This window comes from Thunnus albacares, chromosome 19 (genome assembly GCF_914725855.1).
Source record: "Thunnus albacares chromosome 19, fThuAlb1.1, whole genome shotgun sequence".
Taxonomy (NCBI): Eukaryota; Metazoa; Chordata; class Actinopteri; order Scombriformes; family Scombridae; genus Thunnus; species Thunnus albacares.
This window is the reverse complement of record NC_058124.1, coordinates 26,862,165-26,886,326: the sequence shown is the minus strand read 5'-3', so window position 1 is coordinate 26,886,326 and position 24,162 is coordinate 26,862,165. Positions and strand designations below refer to the sequence as shown.

The 24,162-nt window shown below is 40.7% G+C and overlaps 1 protein-coding gene across 2 annotated transcripts; it reads right to left on the bottom strand.

The window, feature by feature from the left end:
- Positions 1-22,303, bottom strand: LOC122970318 (ATPase family AAA domain-containing protein 2-like). Of its 2 annotated transcripts, XM_044336449.1 has the most exons (27): positions 21,881-22,302; positions 20,155-20,243; positions 19,858-19,886; positions 19,313-19,406; positions 18,560-18,632; positions 15,892-15,970; positions 15,651-15,776; positions 14,560-14,626; positions 13,991-14,077; positions 13,296-13,404; positions 13,074-13,189; positions 12,577-12,751; positions 11,549-11,637; positions 11,285-11,444; positions 11,002-11,092; positions 9,839-10,153; positions 9,631-9,748; positions 8,834-9,020; positions 8,120-8,305; positions 7,710-7,845; positions 7,301-7,497; positions 6,770-6,929; positions 6,089-6,211; positions 5,301-5,381; positions 1,569-1,702; positions 1,244-1,372; positions 1-80 (listed from the first exon to the last, which is right to left on the bottom strand). In XM_044336449.1, the coding sequence occupies exons 1-27, from the start codon at positions 22,046-22,048 to the stop codon at positions 48-50; spliced, it is 3,351 nt and encodes a 1,116-aa protein (XP_044192384.1). In that variant the 5' UTR covers positions 22,049-22,302; the 3' UTR covers positions 1-47. The 2 variants fall into 2 exon arrangements, with proteins under 2 accessions (XP_044192384.1, XP_044192383.1); XM_044336448.1 differs by lacking the exons at positions 1-80; positions 1,244-1,372; positions 1,569-1,702 and adding an exon at positions 3,596-4,176 and having other exon boundaries at positions 21,881-22,303.
- Positions 22,304-24,162: the final 1,859 nt, after the last annotated feature.

Genomic DNA, 24,162 nt, shown 5'->3' with positions numbered 1-24,162 from the left:
TGTTGGAATGCACTGAGGTTTTATTCAAAGAGACCTGGTATGAGAGATCAGGAGAAGCTGTCGATTTCTTTCCTCATTTCCTGGAAACAAAAACACAAAAAATTAAAAGTGAACGGACAGCTGCAGCAACTCAATACAAGGAGAGAGAAATACTGACAGAATACTTTTAGCCAGAGCAGCACGGATTATGTTTTCACACATTTCACAACTAAATGTCAAACACAAGCTGCTTACAGATTTATGTGCAAAGCCAAGAGGTTCATAAAGACAGAAACATCTTCTGGTTTGCTTTGTTCACTTCTGTCATTTCAGAAAGAATAACTGCCACTTCTACTGGTGTTTTTCGAAGTGACACAAATACGCTGAGCTGCACTGGGAACACACCAGTCTGAACAGCTGACAGGTGTGAAACTGAAAAGGTGTTTTTTCGAAAGGCTAAAACTATTTGTACCAAACCTGAACTTGTTTAAAACCTCATTCAGACAGGATGAACATCACAGGGGGAGGAGGAGAATTAAATATTCTCTGTGATGTCAACCATGAGTAAATGGTTACATGGTCATTAAGAAGGACAACGCCAAAAGCTTCCTCACGGAGGCGCCAGAGAGTTGAAGGTGAGGCAAAGATACCGCGTGAGGTGAAGAGTAAAAACGTCTTCTCAGAGTCGTAACTCAGTTAAATCTGAACACACAGAAATGAAACACATGTTGATGTCTATCTGTGTCCATCGCCAATAAACCTCTGTTATTTAATTTAGAAAAAAAGAGGCTGCAGAACTTGCCGAGAATCATCACATTTTTAAGTTTTCTTCAGTATCAAAGTAATCCAGTGATGGTGGTTGTCTGTACATCCATGTTACACTGCAAACAGGAGCTGCTAACAGCTGATTCAGCCGACTTTTAATGGAGACGATTTGCCAAAATGTGAACAAATATTGGCAAAAAATGGGTCTGGAAGAGAAGAGCCGTACCTACCTGTAGATGACATTACAACAGCCCATTTGATGAGCTTTTTCTGTTGTCATATTGGTTCCCAAATATGTTGGCGTTAGCAGTCATTGCAGCTGTAATTATTACTGGAGTAGTGGTGAAAAATGACCCACACACACACGCTGGATTAAAACCACTGACCAGCAGGTAATGTTCAAATCACTCCACCTCCCCTACAGACACCAATTCAGTCTGCCTGTATTGATGGATGCACATCAGTTTTGTGGATGGGGCCACTGGTCGTCTCAGTGTACCTGGATGAGCTCCGTCTTGTTGTAGTTGCCGCGGTGTCTGTAGATGCACTGAGCCAGCACAGCGTAAAGCTTCTCCAGCGGCTCCACCTCAGCTCGATCCGTCTTGGCCACGGCTCGACTCAGAAGGTCCTGAAAAACACACAAACACTTCATTAACGACAATAATCATTCTTCTGATTACTAATCAAACCATTAGTTCTACCACCATGCTGCTAACACTGCTACTAAAACTACTAATGTGACCACTGCATCATGTAGAGGAAGAAACATCTGACTGTGATTGTAAAGAAGTGTGGTAGATGATCGTTCACCCGGGTCGACTCACCCTCAGTTTTTGGTGATCGACTACGAGCGGCGTTGTTTCCTCGTCGAGGATCTCCACAGATCTGCTCCTATCGAACACCTGCGGCTGGTCCGAGCCGGCCTCGTTGGCTCTCGTCTCATTCTTGTTACGTCTCTCTGAGGAAGAAGAAGAAGAAGAAGAGGAGGAGGAAGGTTCAGTACCCTGCCAGGGTTGATCAACCTTCCAAAAGGATTGGTCAACTTTTCAGCTTAGGTTGAATCACTCTCCGTCTTTCTACCTGTACAGCAACTCAACTTTATTTGAATATAACTTACCAGTGATGGAAAGTAACTACGTACTTTTACTCAAGTACTGTACTTAAGTACAATTTTGAGATACTTGTACTTTACTTGAGTATTTCCATGTGATGCTACTTTATACTTCCACTCCACTACATTTCAGAGGGAAATATTGTACTTTCTACTCCACTACATTTATTTGACAGCTTTAGTTACTTTTCAGATGAAGATTTGACACAATGGATAATATAACAAGCTTTTAAAATACAACACATTGTTAAAGATGAAACCAGTGGTTTCCAACCTTTTTGGCTTTTAACATCTTACAAAAAGCAGTGTGCAGGGGAGAGGGAGCAAACCACTACTTTTACTGCAATACTTTAACTACATCAAGCTCATAATACTTATGTACTTTTACTGCAATACTTTAACTACATCAAGCTCATAATACTTATGTACTGTTACTGTAGTAGGATTTTTCATGCTGGACTTTTACTTGTAACATTGCTGTATTAGTATTTATACTGCAGTAAAGGATCTGAGTACTTCCTCCACTACTGCAATTTACACACAACACAGTTTTGAGGCAGCTATAGAGAAGGCTCTGCCTCTGTAACTCTTACTTCTGGATCTCAGGAAAGACCAAAGTCTTTGGTCCGGTCTCAGGTCTCTGACTGTGTGATATGGGGATATGTGATCTGTAATGTAAGCAGGATTTATTCTAGTTAACAGGGAGCTGGTGTAGGGAGGTGAGAGAGGGAGTTATGTCATCTCCGTGTTTTTGACTTTGTTAAAACTCTTGCAACAGAATTCTGAACTAGTTGGAGACGGGATAAAGAAGACTGAGTGATGCCTGACTGAGTGATGAAATTATAAAGAGCTGCAGTTTTCAAGGCGGGAGGATATGAAAGCATGACTTTCTCCAGGTCAGACCTACAGAGAACTACTGAGAACGCAGAGCTGAATGAGTTTGATTTTACTACCGGACTGATCTGTTTGTAGAACTCAATGCTGAGTCAAATATGAGTGTGCGTGTGATGTCACAAAAGAGATAAATGTGCCAAGATGAGAAGAAATCATGGATTTTAAAGGATTCTTAATTTTTGAAGTCTGTCTTAAAACAACAGTCAGGAGCCCAAATGAACATTGAAACCTGTTTTTTCTTGCTGTAATCATTCCTCCTGTTCATACTGACCATTAGAAGATCCCTTCATAATGACCTTACAATGGAAGTGATGGAGGACAAAATCCACAGTCAACCTTCTGTGCAAAAATGTATTTAAAAGTTTATCTGAAGCTAATATGAAGCTTCAGCGTCCAAATGAGTCAAATCAAGTAGATATCTCTCAACGTTACAGTCTTTTTAGTGCCAAAGTCCCTCTTTTTGTTACTATACTTCCACCTGCAGCTCAACAGGGAAACAAACAAATCCCTCTTGTAACTGTACAACGCTCAAATATTCTCTTTCACCGGGAATCTATCCTTTAATAACTGATTTGATGTCATCATTTCTAAAAGGGACGTATAGTGTTTTTGGAAACGAGATCATCATACAGCATGTAGACTCATTACTCTCCTTGTGAAGCACGTTAACTCTACCTTTCTTTAAGAGTACGACTTTGATAAGATTAACTTCCTCTGATAAGCAGAGACGGTCTGCTCTCAGCTCAGCTTGTGTCAGCCTGGCTTGCTGCCCAGAGTTCTGCGGAGCCTTTGAGTCTGAAGCTTTGGCCTGTTGAAGCTTGTTCAGCAGCGGCAGAAGCAGAAGAAGAAGAAGGAGTCTTAACTGTTTGACACACTTCTCATGCGCGTTGTTTGGAAGCTGCAGCAGCGTAGTCCAGTGAAGACCGGTTAGCAGAGCAGGGTTAGAGGTTTTTTTTGTGAGGCATACAGACCTAATTTGCTCAAACAAACCCCGTTCACCATCATCTTTGGGACGGGGGGAGCCTTTGAGGTCCGAGTCGGACGCCTGAGATCCGAGCTCCTCGTGGGGACTCTGTCGGCTGTCTGCAGGTCACGTGGGTCAGGATGGTGGTACCCGTTCATCAGGACTCCGTTGTGGGTTCCTGTGACGTCGGGGATGTCTTCATGGTGCCCGTTCATGGTGCCCGTTAGGTGGCCGTGCTCGCCGTCGCTGCTCTCTGACGTGGTGCATGAGCTCAGAAGAGAAAAGCCGTTCACCGCTTTGGTTACGACGACTCCGTTCTCCTCACACTCAGAGACGCCCCTGCTGGACGTGGAAGAAGAGGAAGACGAGACGGGGACGGGTTGTTTCTTTTTCTTGGTTTTCTTAATGACGCCGGTGCTCCACTTGGATTTTCGGGGCTTTTTGTACTTCTTTTTCTTACGAGCTGGAGAGAAAAACAAGAGGGAAGTGTGGGGGGAGGGCGGGGGAGAGAGACAGAAGAGTGAAGGTCATTAGACAGAGCAGAGACAGACGGCCGGGAGGATGATGAGATCAATCAAACCTCTCCACTCCTCTTCACTTGATCTCCTCGTCTTCCTCTCTTGATTTTTCCATTTCATCTGTAGTCTCATCTCTCATCATCTTTTCTCCTTCCTGTCAGCGCTGCTGTTAAAACTGCCTCCTGCTCTCCTCGTCTGCTCTTTCACTCTGAGGCTTTGATGGTTAAATGAGACTCTGCAGCTTCCTGTCGATGTCGCTTTACCTCAGCATACATCGGCGTTATTTCAAAGTGACTGAGTAGGTTTGTTTAAAGTGTCTCAGTATGCTTTTCAAGTGCGTAGTACAGACATTACACATTACAAATAAATAGATAGGAATGCATAAAAACAAACTAGTGAACTTTGTCTTCACTCACATTTGATTACGTTGCTAAAAGTATCACAATCAATGTGCAGGTATACGGTGGATACACACCTCTGCACATCTTGCAGGCAAACATGGTGTTTGCTGCATACAGGATACTTTTGTTCCCGATTTTAGCCTTTAAAGCACATCATTTTTTTGTTAATTTAAAAACTATTGCATGTCCCAGAGTTTCCCTACATGTTGGTCTGAAAGTTTGCTGCCTGAATTTAACTCTGGTGAGCTTAAAGTGTTTAATCTTTGCATTTTCAATATTTATTTCATATTTTTCTTGGCCTGAAAATAGTTAAAGAGTCTAAAAAACCTGCTATGTGTAACTTTAAAGGATAACAAACTTCCAGGGAAAATACAACCTCTGTGTTTCTGATTTTAAAACATATGAAGCTATTATCTTAAAGTCTTTACATTAGGAGGAGTTATACATTTACAGTACATGTATTCTATAATGAAACATCTGAAAAAGCAAATTAACGAGCAATAAGCAATAAGAAGTGTGTGTGTGTGTGTGAGTGTGTGTGTGATGACTTAATCATTGTTGTAGTTTCTATATCTCACCAGCAGAGGTCAATAATAACAGTTGTTCCTCTTCAGTAAACAAACACACAGTATGTTCAGTATGAATCAGGAGCTTCATGGTGGACTTACGAGGAGGTCGAGGGCTGTTCCTGCTGAAAGTGGAGCTGTAGACGCCGCTGGTCTCCTCTGGGTCTGTCCCGCAGGAAGAAGCTGCCAGCAAAATAAAAGTGAAGGGCTTCATACACGTACGAATGATTTAAGACAACTTGTCGCATTCACCAGTTTTCCTGTGGTTTGATTTTTCTCTGAGGTACAAAGATCGTACGAGCGGTTCAGACCTGTCTTATGAGTCATAAAGAGATTTTCTCCAAAGGCGGAATAACATTTGTTTGACTTAAGAATTGTTTTGCTTCAATCTTCATGATTTTACTGGCATATTTTGGTGCAGCAGCAGTTCAGTGGTTGTTAACAGCTGCCTCGGTGTCTCTGTGCAGCATCATGTTGTGTTGCAGCTGACAGTGTAACATCACCTACTGCAGGCTGTAATATTCTCTCCTCTAATATCTCTGTGACAGTCACATGACCACTTCTCATATCAGTCATGGAGCGTTTTACTTTAGAAAGACGTTTTTTAGCAGCTAACTTCATGTCAAAGTGTTCCCTCGCCTTATATGGACATTTTAGGTGCGTCGATTATGCTAGAGTCAGAGAGATTTAGGGTACGAACGCTGAAATGTTCTTGCATGAGGTTATATTTTAGGAATTTAGATGCTGTTCTTTTCCACGGTGAAGTATTCACTCAGTTGTACGGCTGAGACAAATTTGCATGAACGCTGTCGGTGCTGCACGGTTTAAAAACGACGACTTCATCATAGTTTCTGGTAAAAACAAGAAGCAGCAGTTTGAGGAAGTCTCACCTCTCTTGATGCGCGTCTCTTTGATCTCCTCGCAGACTCTCGCAAAGTCTTCGTCCAGCTCGTCTCTGATGATGGCGCGAACCGTGTCCTTCAGCGCACACGCTCGATGACGGATGTGACGGTCTGACACACACACACACACACACACACACACACAGTTACACAAACTTTAAGGTTACAGCTTCTTTCTATATAAAATTTAACATTTACAGTATATTCATCATAAACATTACTGTAAGTATTAAACTGATTCTGGTTCTATAAGAAATCCATTTTTTTACTTTATTTTTGTATTTTGCATAATGTAGGGCTGTAAGTAAAGATTAATTATTGATCAATCCATCGTTTTTTATTTTTGATAACAAAATAGTTAAACATGTCCGTCACAATTTCCCAGAGTCTAAGTTCTTGTCTTTAAATGTCCAACAGTCTAAAACCCAATTATACAAAACAGAGAAAATGTGCAAATCCTCACGTTTGAGAAGCTGGCACCAGAAAATGACATCATACTTTACATCATAATAGAGTAAAATAATCAATCAGTTAATCAGTTAATTTATACTTTTAGAAAAGCACAAAGTTCGGCTTTTAAAGTTTTAAAATAGAGTAATGTTTGGCCATTTCTCTTGTATTTAGTTCTCTTTGATATAGTGTAAACTGCTGTTGGAGCTCGTCTCTCACCCATGGGGTCGCTGTCTGGGTTGTACTCGAGGGCGTTCCGCCAGATGAGGTCGGCGTCTGACATGAATTCGCCGACGGTGACGTACTTGTGCTCGTCGATGTTGGTCAGCAGCGTGGACAGATCCATCGGCTTCTTGATCACCATCAGGTAGTCCGGGACCTGGAGGAGTTAAGACGGAGAGGGAGTGTTAAAAATCACAGATATACAGAAAGTACGACTGCTTACGTATCTAAAACTCTTTAAAATCAATGTTTGAACAATCTTTGATCTTTTCTTTCATCTAGAACATTGATTTAATTTTCTGTTTAACATTAGATGTTAAACTAGACGTTCCTGGAAAACGTATCCTTTGAAATCTGTTTCCTTGCACTTACAGCATTATGCGTCTTTTAATATATTTAGCATCTACAGAGTTTTACAAGGCCGTCGTCAACAACATCTTTTTTATTTCTGGTATCTATTCTTCTCTCGCTCTCACTAAACAAACCGAAAGAAGCAAATTCGTTCGGCTTTATGAACCCTACACACACCTCCTCTATGTCGACTGGCTTGGTGAAGGCCCTGAAGCGGCGGTCCAGAGAGAGGCGCTCGGTGACGTTACGCAGGAAGAGGCGGAGCTCCCGCAGCACGTCCTCCTCCTGATCCTCCAAACGGAGGCGCTCCTGCTCCGACAGCTGGCGGGGAGGAGGCGGGGGAGCCAGGGGAAGGATCTCCACGGCCTGAGTCACTGAGAGGGAACGAGGAGGAGGGATTAATAGATGGTACCCGTGAAAAAGTTCACACACACCTTCTTATGCCCTTGGATTAGAAAGTTGGTTGGTTTAATTTTCAGGCTGACAGGAAGGATCTGTGTGCGGATCATCGGGGGAAAGGTGAAAAAAGAAACACCAAACTCAGGATTTGTACTCAACAAACACACTCTCCTCCGCGCACACTTACGTGCAGTTTTTTTGGGGGGTGGAGCTTCGGCTGCCTGGTTCAGAATGAGGTCCTGAAAGAAGTTGGTCCTCTCCTTACGGGTGGGAACACTGACGGTGTAAACCTCCCCGTACTCCTCCCGAAACAGAGACTGAATCTGAGGACAGAAACAAGCAGAAGAGCAGCCGTAAGATTTTTTATTCCAGTTTGGAGTTTTTAAAAACAGCTGAAAACTACCGACTGATGCAAAATATATGAGAGGAAAAAGGCTTTAACTGCATAATGCATCATTCCTGACTCATATTCCCTGACTTCCTCAGAGTCAGCTTCTTTTTTTTTTTTGGATAAGTGAACATCTCAATTTCACAGTGTTTCAGGAGCTCCACCCTTGATTAACAGAAACCAACGTACGGTATATAACACAAACTCACCTCTGCATCCAGCTGTTGAAGGGGGACGCTGCAGGTGGCGAGGAGGAGGATGGGGGAGAAGGAAGGGATGCTGGTGAGCAGGCTGAGGAAGGACGCCCTCAGCGCCGGCCCCGCCGCCTCCCACCACTGCTGGATGTGGGGGACGTAGAGGATGCTGGGAGACGTCCGCTTAGCCTCGCAGAACACCTGACGGGACAGAGGAGGACGTTACCTTCCGTGAACCGTCTGAACACCGACTCTGTTGTCATTTTTTCAGCCTTTCAGAGTCGTGAATGTCTCGACAGAGTTCTGCACGTTGGTCCCTTTTCTAAAACAGTTTTTTTATATTTGGTATTGTTCTTTGATGCAAAGGTTGCAAAATATTGTTTTTAAGGATCACATCATACATGCAGACTGCAGTTGCCTGTCATCACCACTAGATGTCACTGCAGTTTTAATCATTTTTATGGAGATGTTCAACCTTGCTGAACCTGATTTTACTCCATTTGTTCAGCAGATACTCAGAGTAAAGACAGGAAGTCACAACAAGACTGAATTTTTACTGAGTGAAACACGAATTTTAAAACTAATCTACATCCTGCGGTGTTTCATTTCGTTTCACCTCTACTCACCATCGATCTTTTCAATCTTATCAGAACTAACAAGCCTCCTGTCCGACAACAGGCGCTCAACAATTGTGGAATTAGTGTCAGTGTTTTATTTCTCAAGAGACACCTGGGCGCAGGCTTCCTCCGGGGAGGTGCTGCTGACTCCGAACAGCACGGCAGAGTCCAGGCTGTGGACGGTGAAACGCTCCAGGGTGTGCAGCACCGCCGGGGCCAGGTGGGAGGTCTGACCGGCGCCGGGGCAACCTGCCAGGAGCATCCTGGGACGGTAAGACGTCGGCTGCTTGACTGCGCTCCTGCAGGAGAGAGAGAGAGAGAGAGGGAGTGATGAGCAATGTGATGAGAGGAGATCGAGCAAGAGAAGAAGAGGGGAGGAAAGAACGTGGAGAGGAGATTAAGAAGAGAGGAAAAGAGACATAAAGGAGCAAATGAAAAGGTATGGGAGAGACACTCAGCTGTAGCAACACACATTTTTAAATTCAGTGTGAAAAATTAAAACTGACTCGTTTATTTCAGCTCAAATGAGCCGTCGTGAGGCCAAAGCCAGAAATAACTAGTTTCACAGCAAATTCTTAAATATTAAGTAAAATAAATACATATATAAATGAATATAGTAAATTTCAGTGAAAATTACTTCCTTTTTTTGCATAAGATTACACTGTTGAGCTTATAGAAAAGTAACAGTAAATACATTAAATTGCTTTATTGACAAAATGAACAGTTTGTTATCAGATAAAAGGTGTAACTGAGCATCAGGTTAAAGAGATGTTCTCACATTTTTATAGTTCATGTCACTAATTCACTTAAAATATCAAATCTGATGAGAGTATTTTCATTTTGTTCATGTTTTCTGATTTAATAACGAACTGCTGGTCCAGGTTTTAATGAAATGTTGATCGGACTCACCTGGCAAAGTGCAGGAAGTTCCTGCTCTTGGAGGTGGAGGGCGCGGAGATGCTGGAGGTACTCAAACCGTCGTCTCCACCGTACATCAGGCCGTCGTCAAGGATACCGGAGGTCAGATCTGATGTAAAGCAGAATAAAATGATAATGTTTGGATCAGGAAGAGAGCGGGAGCTTCTCCAGCCTCCAGTCTACCTGCCGTCTGACCCACCTGGCTCCCTCCTCCTCTTCATCCCCTGCTCAGCGTGGGGGAACAGCCTCTGCAGGGCCTCCAGGATGTCGTGCAGGGCGGCGCCCAGCAGCGGGTGAACCACGGGTGACAGGGGTTTGGCGGGCGAGGCGGCGGAGCGCTGCGAGGCCGGCGACATCTTCTTCATGGCCGCAACAAAGTCGCAGCTGCTGACGGCGATGGAGGAGACGTCCAGCAGGAGCTTCTGGGAGGTGCCGTAGATCTGCGGGTAGCGGCGCCGCAGAGCGCACAGCGCCGCCTCGGTGCACACCGCCCTGATGTCAGCGCCACAGTAACCTAGGAGACGGACGGCAGATTCAGGAAGTTACATAGCAAACAAATTCAATTGACCTGCACAGGTCCAACTCTTGAGGTTGGTTCAGCGATCGACTATTTTGACTATCGATGAATCATTTTATTCAGTTTCCAGCTTCTTATGTGTCAGGATTTTATGCTTTTCTTTAGTATAAATGAAAATAAACTGAATACGTTAACTTGGGCTGTTTGACATTATAACCGGCATTTCCACTATTTTCTGACATATTAAAGACAAAACAATCAATTAATCTGGAAAATAATCGGCAGATTAAAAAAGGAAAAGAAAAGAACCGTTAGTTGCAGCCCTAGTTTAACTAACTCTAACTCTTAATCTATATGGATTATTCTGTGTCTTTGCAGGACAGAGCTGCTCTATTTTAAAGGTCAAAGGTCAATGCTGCAGTTGAGATTGAATACATTATACCCAATAAAACTTACAGCTCTTAATATGTTTCTACTATATTTTCTGGCACAACAATCCTCCTGTAAGGACACAAAAGGAATACTACAGTAATTTTATATATCTTATAATATAAATGATACTAATCAGTATTTTATGCAGTTGCTGCTCTGTGGCTTTGTATTATTATATAATTGATTATTTAGGACAGAAGACATTTGATCTGTTCCGTTAAAATATTTAGAGCAAAAAGATAATATATTTTTGACAAACAGTAGAGCATCCTTCTTCTCAAAGATGTATGAAGAAAATGTGACTTTAATTTTAAAAAAAAGTACAGAAGTACATTAAATCCACAGTTTATCATCCAGGTTAGAATAAAGCTTAATTGTCTGGACTGATTTAACACCTCTGCTGTCTTTCTTACCAACACATCTCTCAGCAAGTTCATCCAGGAAATCTTCAGCTGGAGGAGGTTTCCACTGCCTGGTGTGGATCTTCAGAATCTCTTTACGGGACTGAAACACACACAGATCGAAAACAGTCAGTTAATCAAATAACATTTAATCACAACGGTAAACAGATTCATAGTCAGGAAATATGTAAATGTAAAAAGATGTAAAATGTTAATAATAGTAATAATAATAATAATTATAAATCACAAGTATAAAAAAGCTCAATTAAACAGAAAACATGAGAGAAAGCGTCACCTCTCTGTCTGGCAGGCCGAAGAGGAACTCCCTGTCGAAGCGTCCGGGCCGCCGCAGCGCCGGGTCGATGGAGTCCAGCCGGTTAGTCGCTCCGATCACCACGACTTCACCTCGACTGTCCAACCCGTCCATCAGAGCCAGGAGCGTCGACACGATGGAGCTGCAGGACAGAGAGTTTAATCGTCGCTGCAGTTTATTCATCCACATGTACCTGAGAGTTAAAACCTTTAACGACTGCAGACAGTTTGTGTCACTGGTTCTGACCTGTGTATCTGGTCCTGTCTGCTGGACCGGACCGGAGCCAGGCCGTCAATCTCGTCAAAGAAGATGATGGACGGACGCATGTGATACGCCTGAGGACGACACACACACCAACACACACTCAACCACTGGACGAAATATAACACTGACTTTAATAAATAATGTTACCAGAGACAGAAAATTAATTCTACAGTTTAATAGGACGGGAGTCAAGAGACCAAATGACCAATGAAACATGTTTTTCTTGTTGTAATCAGTCCTCTAACCCTAACCCTTCATACTGTCCATTAGAAGATCCCTTCATAATGACCTTACAAAATCCACAGTCCTCCTTCTGTGCAAACATGTATTTAAAAGTTTATCTGAAGCTAATATGAAGCTTCAGCGTCCAAATGAGTCAAATCAAGTAGATATCTTTCAACGTTACAGTCTTTTTAGTGCCAAAGTCCCTCTTTTTGTTACTATACTTCCACCTGCAGCTCAACAGGGAAACACTGTCCGAGGAAACACAAAGAGGGAATTTGATGCTAAAAAAACTGTAAATGTCTCAGATATCCACTTGATATGATTAACTCAGACTGCTGAAGCTGAATATCAGCTTCACAGAGACTTTTAAATGACTGTGTGGACACACTGTGGATTTTGGCCTCCATCACTTCCACTGAAAGCACATTTGAAGGATCTTTTAATATCCAGTATGAACAGGAGGAATGATTACAGCGAGGAAAACCTCTTTCACTGTTCATATGGACACCTGACTGCTGGTTTAAGACAGCTATAAAAAACTGTGAACCTGCCCTTAAAATGTGTATTTAAATGACTGAATAATTACTGACATTCTGAAAAGCTGATAAAGTAATAAATAAAAGAATTTATTTATTTATTAAAACTACATAATATTTAAAACTGCTGGGATAAAAACAGAAGTTACACTGTAAAAAGTTCTAAACTATAGAGTGCTTCAACTCTAGAATGATAAATGATAGAGTCTGCAGTCAGCCAGCAGGGGGCAGCGTAGGACTGAGTGTTACCTGCTCAAACAGCAGCCGCAGCTGCCGCTCCGACTCGCCCACCCACTTGCTGAGGCAGTCGGCTCCCTTCCTCATGAAGAAAGCCACCTTCCTGTTGCCATGGCTACACTCGTTGGCCAGCGCCCGGGCAACCAGCGTTTTCCCCGTCCCGGGAGGACCGTAAAACAGACAACCTCTGGAGAGACAGAAGAAGAAAATTCAATTATTTTTTCTAGATAATTACAATTAAAGTTCCGCTGATTTTTGTTGTTACATTAGGGAACATCTTAACCTTTTAAAAATCACAGCAAAAAGTTCGACAATCACCATAAATTTATCATCAGACAGTCACATGGGCTGTTGACATATTATAGTACTGTCTCTTCAATGTTTAACGGCGGTGTTTTCCCTATCCATGAGTGTAAAATAATGTAAATAACTAATATTTGAATCCTGTGTGTGTGTGTGTGTGTGTGTGTGTGTGTGTGTGTGTGTGTGTGTGTGTGTGTGTGTGTTACCTGGGAGGCTGGATCTTGAAGTTGTCAAAGACTTCGGGGTAGAGAAGCGGGAAGACGACCATCTCCTTCAGAGCTGAGATGTGACCCGACAGACCTCCGATGCTGTCGAAACCCACCTGAGGAGGGATGAAAAAGGCGGGATGAGACGATCCGGCAGATTTCCCTCTAAATCGTAACAATGTGAGACGGTTTCCGCGCAACAGACGACGCAACTAAACTCACAGACTGGTCGATGGCCATGGGATCGATGTCTGCCAGGCCTGCTCCTGCGTTCATTTTCTCTCTGCGGTTCCCCAGAAGATCGTCTGTACGCAGGCCGAGCGGGCGACAGCTGGGAGGAAAAACAAAAACAACAACGTCGTCAACAACGCTGAGCTTAAATATGGAGAAAATTCAACGAGAATCGGTTCAGCCTGTCCAGATGTGTGTCGCTTCCTGAGAAACTCAGTCTTAAAGATTTCTTCAGCTGCATGGCTTATTTCTCTCTTCAGATTTGTTCAGAACCTGATTTTGTTTGATATTTTAGGAGAAACGTGACAACACCTCCAGAACAGCCAGCAGGTTTTACAGTACAGCTGCAACAACTAGTTGATTCATTGATTAGTCAGAAAATAAATCAGTGACTATTTTGATTTTTTAAGCAAAAATGAGAAACATTTGCTAGTTTTGGCTTCTCAGATGTAAGAATTTGAAGGTTTTCTGTGTCAAACATGATAGGAAACTGAATTTTTTTTGGATTTTGTTGATCAGGCGACATCACCATGAGCTCCAAGAAATTATAACAGCATTTTTCACTAATTTCTGACATTTAATTGGCAAACCAATTAATCAATTTATCCAGAAAGTTGGCAGATTAATTGATAATGAAAATAATCTTTAGTTTCAGCCCATTGTCCCTCCATCGTCCTCCTACTGACCTGTCGGGGACTTTCCCGTCGTTTTGGTCTTCGTCGTCAGAGTCGTTGTCTTCATCAGACTGATTCGACCACACTCTCTTAGTTGGTCTGGAGGACAAAACGAAAACAAATGAAAAGTGAGTGAGAGAGATTTAAAGGATGTGTGTTTGTGTCCTGGAGGAAATGGTGGTAAAGTTTTGGACACAATAAAAGTTACATAAACACCAAACAAGAGAAACACCAGATCAATATTTTACACTTCAGACATTAACAACACAAATGTGTACTTTGGTGTTTTTTAGTTAAATTAGAGTCTGCTGCAAATCAATAATGGTTTTCTGTCTGTATTTCCCAATTTCAAAGCTAAAGACAAAAATAAGATTGAACTGAAAGTCATCTGTTAGACAGTAGAAATAACAGTATGGCAACAGTAATTCAAAAGTAAACTAAGGGACTAAATATGAACAAGACCCTTGAAGGTTATTTAACGCAGCGTCCCTGTTAGGCCACAGATGAGAAAGTATCATTCATCATCCTCCTTTTATCCAAATAAAAGAGAAAAGTTGTGAGTTTTCCTTCAACGGTCTGACCTGTAGGCTCCTCTGCGGGTCGTGTTTGGTCCAGAGGCGCCGATCCGTAAGGTTCCTTTCGGGAACTCTAAACAACACCAGAGAAAACATCACGACCTGTTGTTGTTGGACTAGTGGTCTAAACAAGGTAAAAATGAATAAACTGGAAGTTTACAGTTACCTGGTCTTAGACTTAGTGCTTATTTTTCTTTACCCAACATGTGTTTGACACGTTAAACAGTGATATTATTAGAGTGCTGTAACCTCAGGGAAATAATATTTATACTGGATGATTCTGCTCTACAGATGCATGTCCAACAACATGTTCATGTCCGATGAAGGGAGTCATGTTGTGATGATTGCGTAGTGAAAGTGTGGACGTCGAATCAGGGACGTTGCGGTTACATGGTGCGCACCTTCGACCACGAGGCCACCGGGATGCCCCTTTATTGTTGGTCTTCCTTTCTTATTTATGGTGAAAGTTTTTCTCTAACGATTATCTGAGTGGTTCAGTTGTCTGACTGTATCCAGAATGTAGTTTCCATGGACAGAAACTGTAGGAATAATTAATGAAAAAAGTCTTTAGCAGTAAGTTAGAAAGTGCTGCCATTGAACGTCATTCAAGGTTTTCAAATCTTGACGCTCTGTGTGGCGAGTTGGTTGGAAATCTGTGACCATCGGCCTGCATACTGTTGTTTGGCAGAGCCAGTGCTGAAACTAACGATTGTTTTAATTATTGATTAATCTGTCAATTATTGTCTCGTTTAATTAATTAGTTGTTTGGTCTTTAAAATTTCAGAAAAAGGTGAAAATGTCCATCATTGTTTCCCAAAGTCCAAGACGACGTCCTCGAATGTTTTGTTTCGTCCCGACCAACAGTCCAAAACCCAAAGATATTCAGTTTATTGTCATGGTGGACTAATTTTAGCGTTTTTTCTCAAAAAAATGACTCAAAACAGTCATCAAAATAGTTGGGAATTAATTGTCTTTTATGTTACTTCCACTGGTGACAAAGAGGAGCAGAAGCAGCATTTACCTTTATGTTAAGTGTTCTGTGATCACTGGTTTTAGTTGTGATTTGATTGAGTAATGGGTGGTGATCGGTGACTGACCGCTGCTGGGTCCCTGGTAGAGCGACGAGGCTCGGCTCAGTTTGGCGTCAAAGTTCTGGTTGACGCTGCAGTTGCTGTCCTCGTCGGCAGCCACTTCCTGTCTGCTGTCCTCGTCATCGGCCGCACCTGAAAATACCAGAAAAGGCAAAAACAAGCTTTTCAGACCTTCTCTTCTCCTATAAACTCTATTTATCTTCTTACTTCTCTCTCTTACTGTGTCTTCCTAGATGTTTGTACAAACCGTTTTCCTCGTCGCTGTCGTTGAGCTCTCTCTGCCGTGGCACTGGTGTCCTCCTCCTCTGGGCTTTGGAGTAGATCTTCTGCCGTGTCATCAAACACAAAAACACCGTCAGAAATTCAAAGCCAAACAACTTCTATCGCAGAGACTCGGAGATCGATCCCAGGCAGCGTTACCTCCAGCTTGATTGTGCCATGTAGAAGTGGCCATATTTGTTGGGCTCTTAAACATAGCAATTGGCACTTTTAAATCATGACCACATTTTGCTTTTTTTTACTAAATATGTCCAAATATGCTTCAGAATATTTATATCCTGCACATTTCAGGCTTAAACATGCAGATTTTTTTGGGCTACATTGGGTTTTTAGAGCTTTTTGTCTGAAAACAGCTGCCTGCTGCAGCCGAAGACGACGCTATGAGACGCTGAGAGTGAACTGAAACAGTAAAGTTGCAGTTAAACAATGAGCTGAAACTCATTATAAAGCTCTGTAAAGCCGAGAGGAGCTGCAGAGTCACTGATAATTCTCTGTAGGTTCATCACTACGAGCCACAACCAACACATTACACACTGACAGCTCAGACATTATTATAAACATATTGATTATAGCCACTTTAATATTGTGTTTTACTTTGTTTGAAGCAGGTTAAATGACACTAAATTTGCTGGATTGAACAACACATTTACTTCTTTTATCATTTATGAGCTTGTGCACGTCTAGTCCAGTGTCTAGACGTATTCTAAAAGATGAGCTGAAGCGTGTGTGTATGGAGATCAACTGAGGTAGAATGAAGTCCAGATACATTTCAACAACAACTGTTTTTCTTGTTACTGGTTTTCTAAATTACAGCAGGTCTCAAAGTTTACTGTGACATAAACATGAGGTAAGAACGCAGTACTTATTCTCTACTAGTGGCCCCTGAAGTCAATTCTCTCCACACACCCAACTAAACCAAAGTTACTGAACCAACCAGCCTGACTGCCTTCATCTCAGCCTTTTAGTTTCCAATGTGATGAAAATTGTGACATAATTTACTTGAAAGTCACATTCCTGGTAGACAAATGTAAATCCTACACATTTTCTCACTGGGACCATTTCTGCTCAGTTAAATCAGAATGATAAAGACGTTTGACTGGAGATAAACCACTTCAAGACCAACAGACCTGAACTACATCAGTCCTTGTTTCTGTCAACAAACACAAAAAAACAAGGGCTGGTGCTTCTCTTCTTTCGGCTGCCTTCCAATATGGTGGTGGCTGATAGAGAATAGCCCGCGTCGCCCACTCCCCATGACCGGCGAGCAGAGGGAGGGGGGGCAGGGCGCAGCTGGGTGCACCGCCCTCACAACCATCTGATAAGAGAGGTGGCGCCCACTGACTGACAGAGTGTCTGCACATGCTTTTAGCTGCAGTTTTAAACCAAATATAAACACAAGGCCTGTGTCCGAAATCACTTCCTATTTACTTTATAGTGCACTATGTTTACCTTCCGTCATTTTATGTGAGTGTCTGAAGTCTGACATCCAAATTTCCTGCTCATTATGAAGTAAACTATTAAGCATCTATGATATAGTAAACAGAGTGAGGGAACGAGGGAGTGATGTTGGACGCAGCCGAGCTCAAAACTGAAGCAGCTGCACATTCAGCGAACTTTTCATTCTGCTAAATCATGTGACTGGCATCAGGCCGTTCAAACTCCCTCCAGATGACATTTTATCAGAATTGTCCAATAAAAAAAGCCACTTCCAAGTCATGTGACTTTTGTTTACAGGGCGTGGTTCTCTTTCGCAGGGTTTCTGCAGGGCTCTGTAAGAAGTGACAGTATGACGGACAATATGGATGATAAATATATATTATGTCCCTGCATTATATAAAACCAATTCCTAATAGTTCCTAATGATATAATTCATTTAATTAGTGCGACTTGGACCCAGAAGAGCAGGAGAAAATAGATTAACCGATGACAAAATTCATTTATGTCAGTTTTTGTCCGTCTACTGTGAGTGGATGAGCTTCCTGCTACTGGAGCTGCAGTAGTGTCAGTGTGTTTGCTGCAGGTCTGATGCACTGAAACTCCACAAAAAAAAGGATTTAACAGCTTCTTGCAGCAAAATCAGCTGTCGTCTCCCGACACCTTTTTTTAACCTTTTATATTGTTAATTAAAAAAAATTTAAATGTTTAAATATCTTCTGAAGCCTTTTTAAGGAAGTTAAATGCTTTTTCAAATTTTTCAAAACCTGCAGAGAACCTGCTTTAAAATGGAAAAAACAAACATACACCTCATACATTGGATTAAAACAAACAGAAAGATCAAACTAAATAAGTAACTTATACTGAACACTGCACACAGAGGTACTCTGGATAATTTACTGACTTTAACAATAGCTATTTTCACTGGAACTCCTTCCTAATGAGATAATAGTCCTCATGAAAGCTGTTGACAGTGAGGTCTGAGGATCATCCAGAGTAGATTAGATAGTTACTATACTAGAGTGTGTGCACATGTGGGGACACATTTGTCCACAAACTATAAACACAGTGAGTTTCCTGATCACATACGGGAGCAGCTTTAACAGGAATAAATAAGTCAGACACAGATTGAGCCGTGATAACGCAGATGGATGTTCGCTGCCAGGACAGATATATCTCAGGTGGGTGACTGCACCACTCACTCCTTCTTTGTTGTTACTGAGCCGCCTCTTGTTCTTCATGTTGTCCATCGTCTTTATGACCGACCTGGCCGCGCTGCAGAAACAACAGTGAAGAAGTGAACACTTATCATTCAGATTCAGTCAACTCTATTATCACGTCCATACAAGGTATATATTTGCCTTAATGCAGGAAAGAAGATAGCTGATTGGTTTCAATTAACCAATTAGTCAATAAAGTTCTTTTTTAAAGAAAAAATGCCAACTACTCATCATTCCAGCTTCTCCAACATGAAGATTTTCTACTTTTCTGTGTTTTATATCATTGTAAACTAATCTGAACAATCTGAACATTTGAAGACGTCACCGTGAAGCTGATGGACATTTTTCACTATTTTCTTACATTTTATAGACCAAGCAATTAATCAATTAATCAAGGAAATAATCTGTAGATAAATCCATGATCATTGAAACTAATAGATAGTTGCAGCCCCACTGATAACACAAATAACAGACAGTAAATGACGGTGCCAGAATCAATCAGTGCAAACAGAAGTACCACAGTACAGGTCCGCTAGAGCTGCGACGATTAATCGATCGACAGAAAATCAATGAGCGACTATTTGATAATTGAATAATCATTTCAGTCATTTTTTTAAGCATAAACACCAAATATTTTTTTTGGTTCCAGCTTCTCATATGTGACGATTTGCTGCTTTTCTTTTGGACAGTTGGTGTGAAAAAAACAAGACGCAGTGCTGAGAGCTGCTGACTTACTTGACGCCGATGCCGTCAAACATGTTGGCGGCCTGATATCTGCTGGTCCGTTTGGTCGGCCTGGTGCTTCTCCTCAGCGCGCTCCTCCTACCACCTGAGTACACACACACACACACACACACACTCAAACATGTTCTTATGGTTTCATAAAGGAACTGAACTTTCTGATCCAACTGATCGTTTCTTTGTGACAATAAATCAGTGATCCCCCCCCGACTGTACTCCTGTCAGGTTGCTAAATCCTCACAAAAAGCATTTTCACCATCATGAAAGAGTTTTTGTCTCTTTAAGGGCAGCGTGAAACAAACTGTGAACACATTATTGACACATCATCACCTTTTAAGTTGATTTGGCAACAGTTGCTTATTTAAATGTATTTTAAATCTTTGCAGCCGGTCTGTTTTGCCTCTAAGATATCAAAGACTCAATCCAAGCGCCAGCACTTCAAAAGCGTCGTGTGAGTGAAGCGCAGCTGCATTCCTGTGAAGTTTTTTTTTTGTGAAGAGTTCAAAGCTTCCTGTCGTGGTTAACGTCACTGTCCTTACCTGCGTTTTTTCGAAGCCACGGAATTTTCCTATAAACACAAAACAAACCTCAGTGTGAGAAAACGTTCAAAGGGTTAAAGGTAAAAAGTAACAGGCACCTTTTAAAACTGTCTTTTCATTAACTTGTATGACTTGATATCTCCTGGACATTATTATATCATTTAATCTATTATTTTTATTTCATATATCTGGTTTTACTTTTTACGGCGCCAATTTTTCTGTCAAGTCTTTTGCTAAAGAACTGTGTTAAGAAAATTAACAGACTAATCACTTCAGCACAGAACATTTTGATCAGACCTGATGACGCTTCTCGCTGGTTTCCGATCGTCATCCTCGTGTGTTTCTGAATCGACGTGATTCTCGTCATCATCTTCAGCATTAAATCCCTGAGAAATAAGACAAACATTTCAGCAACTGGTGAACTGTAACTAACAAGAAGTCACTGTCACAATGATCAACGACTTTTTTTTTTTTTGCGAGGAAAATATTGTCTATCATGTATAATGTAATGTAATAAAATCAAAATGTGCCGTGCACACTTATGCAACCAGATTATAGGTTTTATTTTTTTATTTTTTTCTACTTTTATATGTTTTAATTTCACATTGCAGGTGGAAACTGTTTTTATTATTACAACATTATTTATGTTGGTTTCATTTGTCACAGAAACCTGACATTTTAACTGTACAACATCATGATAGCCAACTTTTTTTCAGAGCTGCAACAATTATTCTATTAATTGATTAGTAAGTTGACAGAAAATTAGTAACCATCTATTTTGATAATCGATTAATTGTTGTGAGTCATTTTTTAAGAAAAATTGCTCTAAAATGTGAATAGCTTCTGGTTTCTTTAGTCCTCTATGACAGTAAAATGAATATCTTTGTGTTGTGGACTGTTGGTCGGTATAAAACAAGACATTTGAGGTCGTCATCTTGGGCTTTGAGAAACAATTATCGTCATTTTTCACCATTTTCTGACATTTGACAATGAATGGATTAGTCGCAGCCCTAGAAAGCTGTAAGCCAGAAGTACAGATAATGTTAATGCTTCTCCCTTTGGCATATTTCCACTACTACAACTATCATCAATACTTTTATTAACACTTCACTACAACACTTATACTGTATATGTAAAGTCAATTAATTTATACAGCAACAACTGTTGACCAAAGTGTTTTACATAGAAATTTAAAATACATTTGTTTTGTCTTGTTTTTGTAAAATTTAGTATTAGTATTATTGTTAAATTATGTTGTGTTGTGTGTTATTATTGTTATTATCATTATTATTATTATTATTATTATTATTATTATTAATAATAATAATAATAATAATAATAATAACAATAATAATAATAATTAGTCTAAAAATATTCCATTACAAGAGGAATATTGTTCCTATATAGAGGTATTCTCAGACTTCTTTTACATTATTGTAGTATATTATATTGTTTGTTTTTATCACTATCAAATACATGTAGGAGCATTTTAATGTTGTAGTTCATCAGTGTGAAGCCAGTTTTAAATACTTTGGGTAGATTTCTAGTAATGGTATTGCATCATATTACATAGTGTAGCATATGTTTTTTTTAAATAATAATAATAATAATGATAATAATAATAATAATGATATACTTTATTTATATAGCACCATTCCCACAGTAATGCAGCTAAAAGTGCATGAGAGATTGAAAAAGAAAAAGCAGACGACTAAAAACAACAGTTGGAATATTAAAATACATTATTTTACGTAAAATCTTATCTGAAAAGTAACTAGTGGACTAAAAAGTACCATATTTCCCTCTGAAATGTAGTGAAGTGAAAGTACAGAGCAGCATAAAATGGAAATACTCAAGAAAAGTACAAATACCTCAGATTTGTACTTAGGTACTTAAGTAAATGTACATAGTTACTTTCCACCATCGCAGACAGTTAATACAGAAGCGAACTAAAACTCAAATGATGCCGGGTAGCCTGGTTAGAAAAGCCCACTCTGCTGCTTACACAGGCGGACAGACTCACATTGGACAGTCCGGGTGCCTCCAGCCGGGTCACGGTGCCTCTGCTCCGGGTCGCTGGAGGGTCCAGGGGCGGGGACTCGGAGCTCCTGGCCGGCCTCTGTTGCTGCTGCGGCGGCGGTCCGCCGCTGTGGTCCGCGTCCCCTTTGCCTCGAGCGCGGAGCGTCACCATGGTAACGCCGCACACACAAGCTTAACGCTGGACGTTAGCTTACCGGTTAAAAATTAAGTAGAGAAAAAGCAGGTGAGTACGGTGATTATCACGGCCAAGTCTTTAACGGTTGTTTCGCCGTGATGAACGGACGGCTGCTCCGCGCTTTACCCGCTGAAACACAAACACACCCGAACACTTGATAAACTGATACAGACCAAACGTCAAACCGCTGTGTGGATTCAAAAACGTTGTGTTCTCTGTTCTGCCGCCACCTAGTGACGTCATGACGTAATGTACGTGTGTAAAAACAAAAAATTCTTAACAAATGTCTACAACGCTTCTGATCTGTGTTAGTCAGTGGTGGAAGAAGTACTCTGATACTTTACTTTGGTAAAAGTACCAGTACAGCAATGTAAAAAGTACATAAGTTCATAAGTATTATGAACTTGATGTAGTTAAAGTATTGCAGTAAAAGTACATAAGTATTATGAGCTTGATGTAGTTAAAGTATTGCAGTAAAAGTAGTGGTTTGGTCCCTCTGACTGATATATTATTATATATGACATCATTAGATTATTAATAGTGAAGCATCAGTGTTAGAGCAGCATGTTACTGTTGTAGCTACTGGAGGTGGAGCTAGTTTCAACTACTTTATATACAGTTTGCTAGTTTAGTCCAGTGGTTCCCAACCTAGGGGTCGGGCCCCTCCAAAGGGTCAGCAGATAAATCTGAGGGGTCGTGAGATGATTAATGGGAGAGGAAAGAAGAAAAAACAAAGTTCTGATACACAAATCTGTTTTCAGTTTTTGGATTTTTCTCTAATCTTTGATTTTTGCTGAAATATTGGATCACTTGAATATTTATTGAAATGAAAGCATGTGAGAAGTTTAGAGGGAAAAATCACTATTTGGTGGAGCTGTTAACAACTCATAGACATGTGAAATGTGACCCCGACTACACACTGCTTTTTGTAAGACGTCAAAAGACAAAAAGGTTGGAAACCACTGGTTTCATCTTTAACAATGTGTTGTATTTTAAAAGCTTGTTATATTATCCATTGTGTCAAATCTTCATCTGAAAAGTAACTAAAGCTGTCAAATAAATGTAGTGGAGTAGAAAGTACAATATTTCCCTCTGAAATGTAGTGGAGTGGAAGTATAAAGTAGCATCAGATGGAAATACTTAAAGTATAAGTAGCCTACCTCAAAATGTACTTAAGTTCAGTGCTTGAGTAAATATACTTAGTTACTTTCCAGCACCAATGTTAATGTATATTGATTTAAAATCTTTTTCTTTTTTTTTTTTACTATTTCTTTATGCTGCTCCCTTACTCCTGTCTTTCTATGTGTGTTTTGTTCCTGGCTTTAAGATGTTTGTTATTCTGTAATATGTGTTTTGTTTAATAAAGAAAAGCAAAAAAAAAAAAAAAAAAAAATCTTCCCTTAACGTGAATTCTGTGTAAAACATTTGCAACCTACTTCATGTAATACCTGATTTTAACAGTGGATGGCCCTCCTATCTCACTTTCTAATGGAGGTCAGCACAGCACACAACACATTCACTGTACTGAGACAGTACTGTATTGTCATGTCGTATCATTATTAATCAACCTGAAATATTCACAGAGCAGAGGCGGGAGATAAATGTTTGACAAATAATTAATTTGTCAATTGTGTGTAATTTCCTATAACACTAAGAAAAACAATAAAACACTGGTGAAAAAAGAAAGGTGAAAATGAAAGTTTTCACACTTTTCACTGACAGTAAATGTGATCATTGTCAGAACACGTCTGAACCACAAATCTATGTTTTAATTAATACCTCATCAGTCATTGATAAATAGGTGATTAATCCATGATTAAACTGTCAGAGAACAGACAGTGTATTCTTTAGCTTTTTCACTATTCACTGGAAGTGGTGTCCAGGGACCCCCAGGGGTCCTTGAGGGGGGGCATCATTCATTTTCACCATAATTCCACCCATGAGTAACACAATGACAGAATGTGCGACTGTTCTGGTCATGGGTTTCATACACTTTCTGTAATAAAACATTTAAAAGAAAAAATCTTATCAGGTGGGGGTACGTGGTCTACGTTTACGGTCCTTGATATGAAAAAGTTTGAGAATCACAG

Bases quoted from the DNA above. Each gene is read 5' to 3' on its own strand.
- LOC122970318 (XM_044336448.1), bottom strand. From the start codon at position 22,048: ATGGTGACGCTCCGCGCTCGAGGCAAAGGGGACGCGGACCACAGCGGC. The intron at 9,021-9,630 runs GTGAGTCCGATC...TCTCTCCTGCAG, and splicing joins AACTTCCTGCACTTTGCCAG to GAGCGCAGTCAAGCAGCCGA. The intron at 5,382-6,088 runs GTGAGACTTCCT...TTTTGCTGGCAG, and splicing joins AGAGACGCGCATCAAGAGAG to CTTCTTCCTGCGGGACAGAC.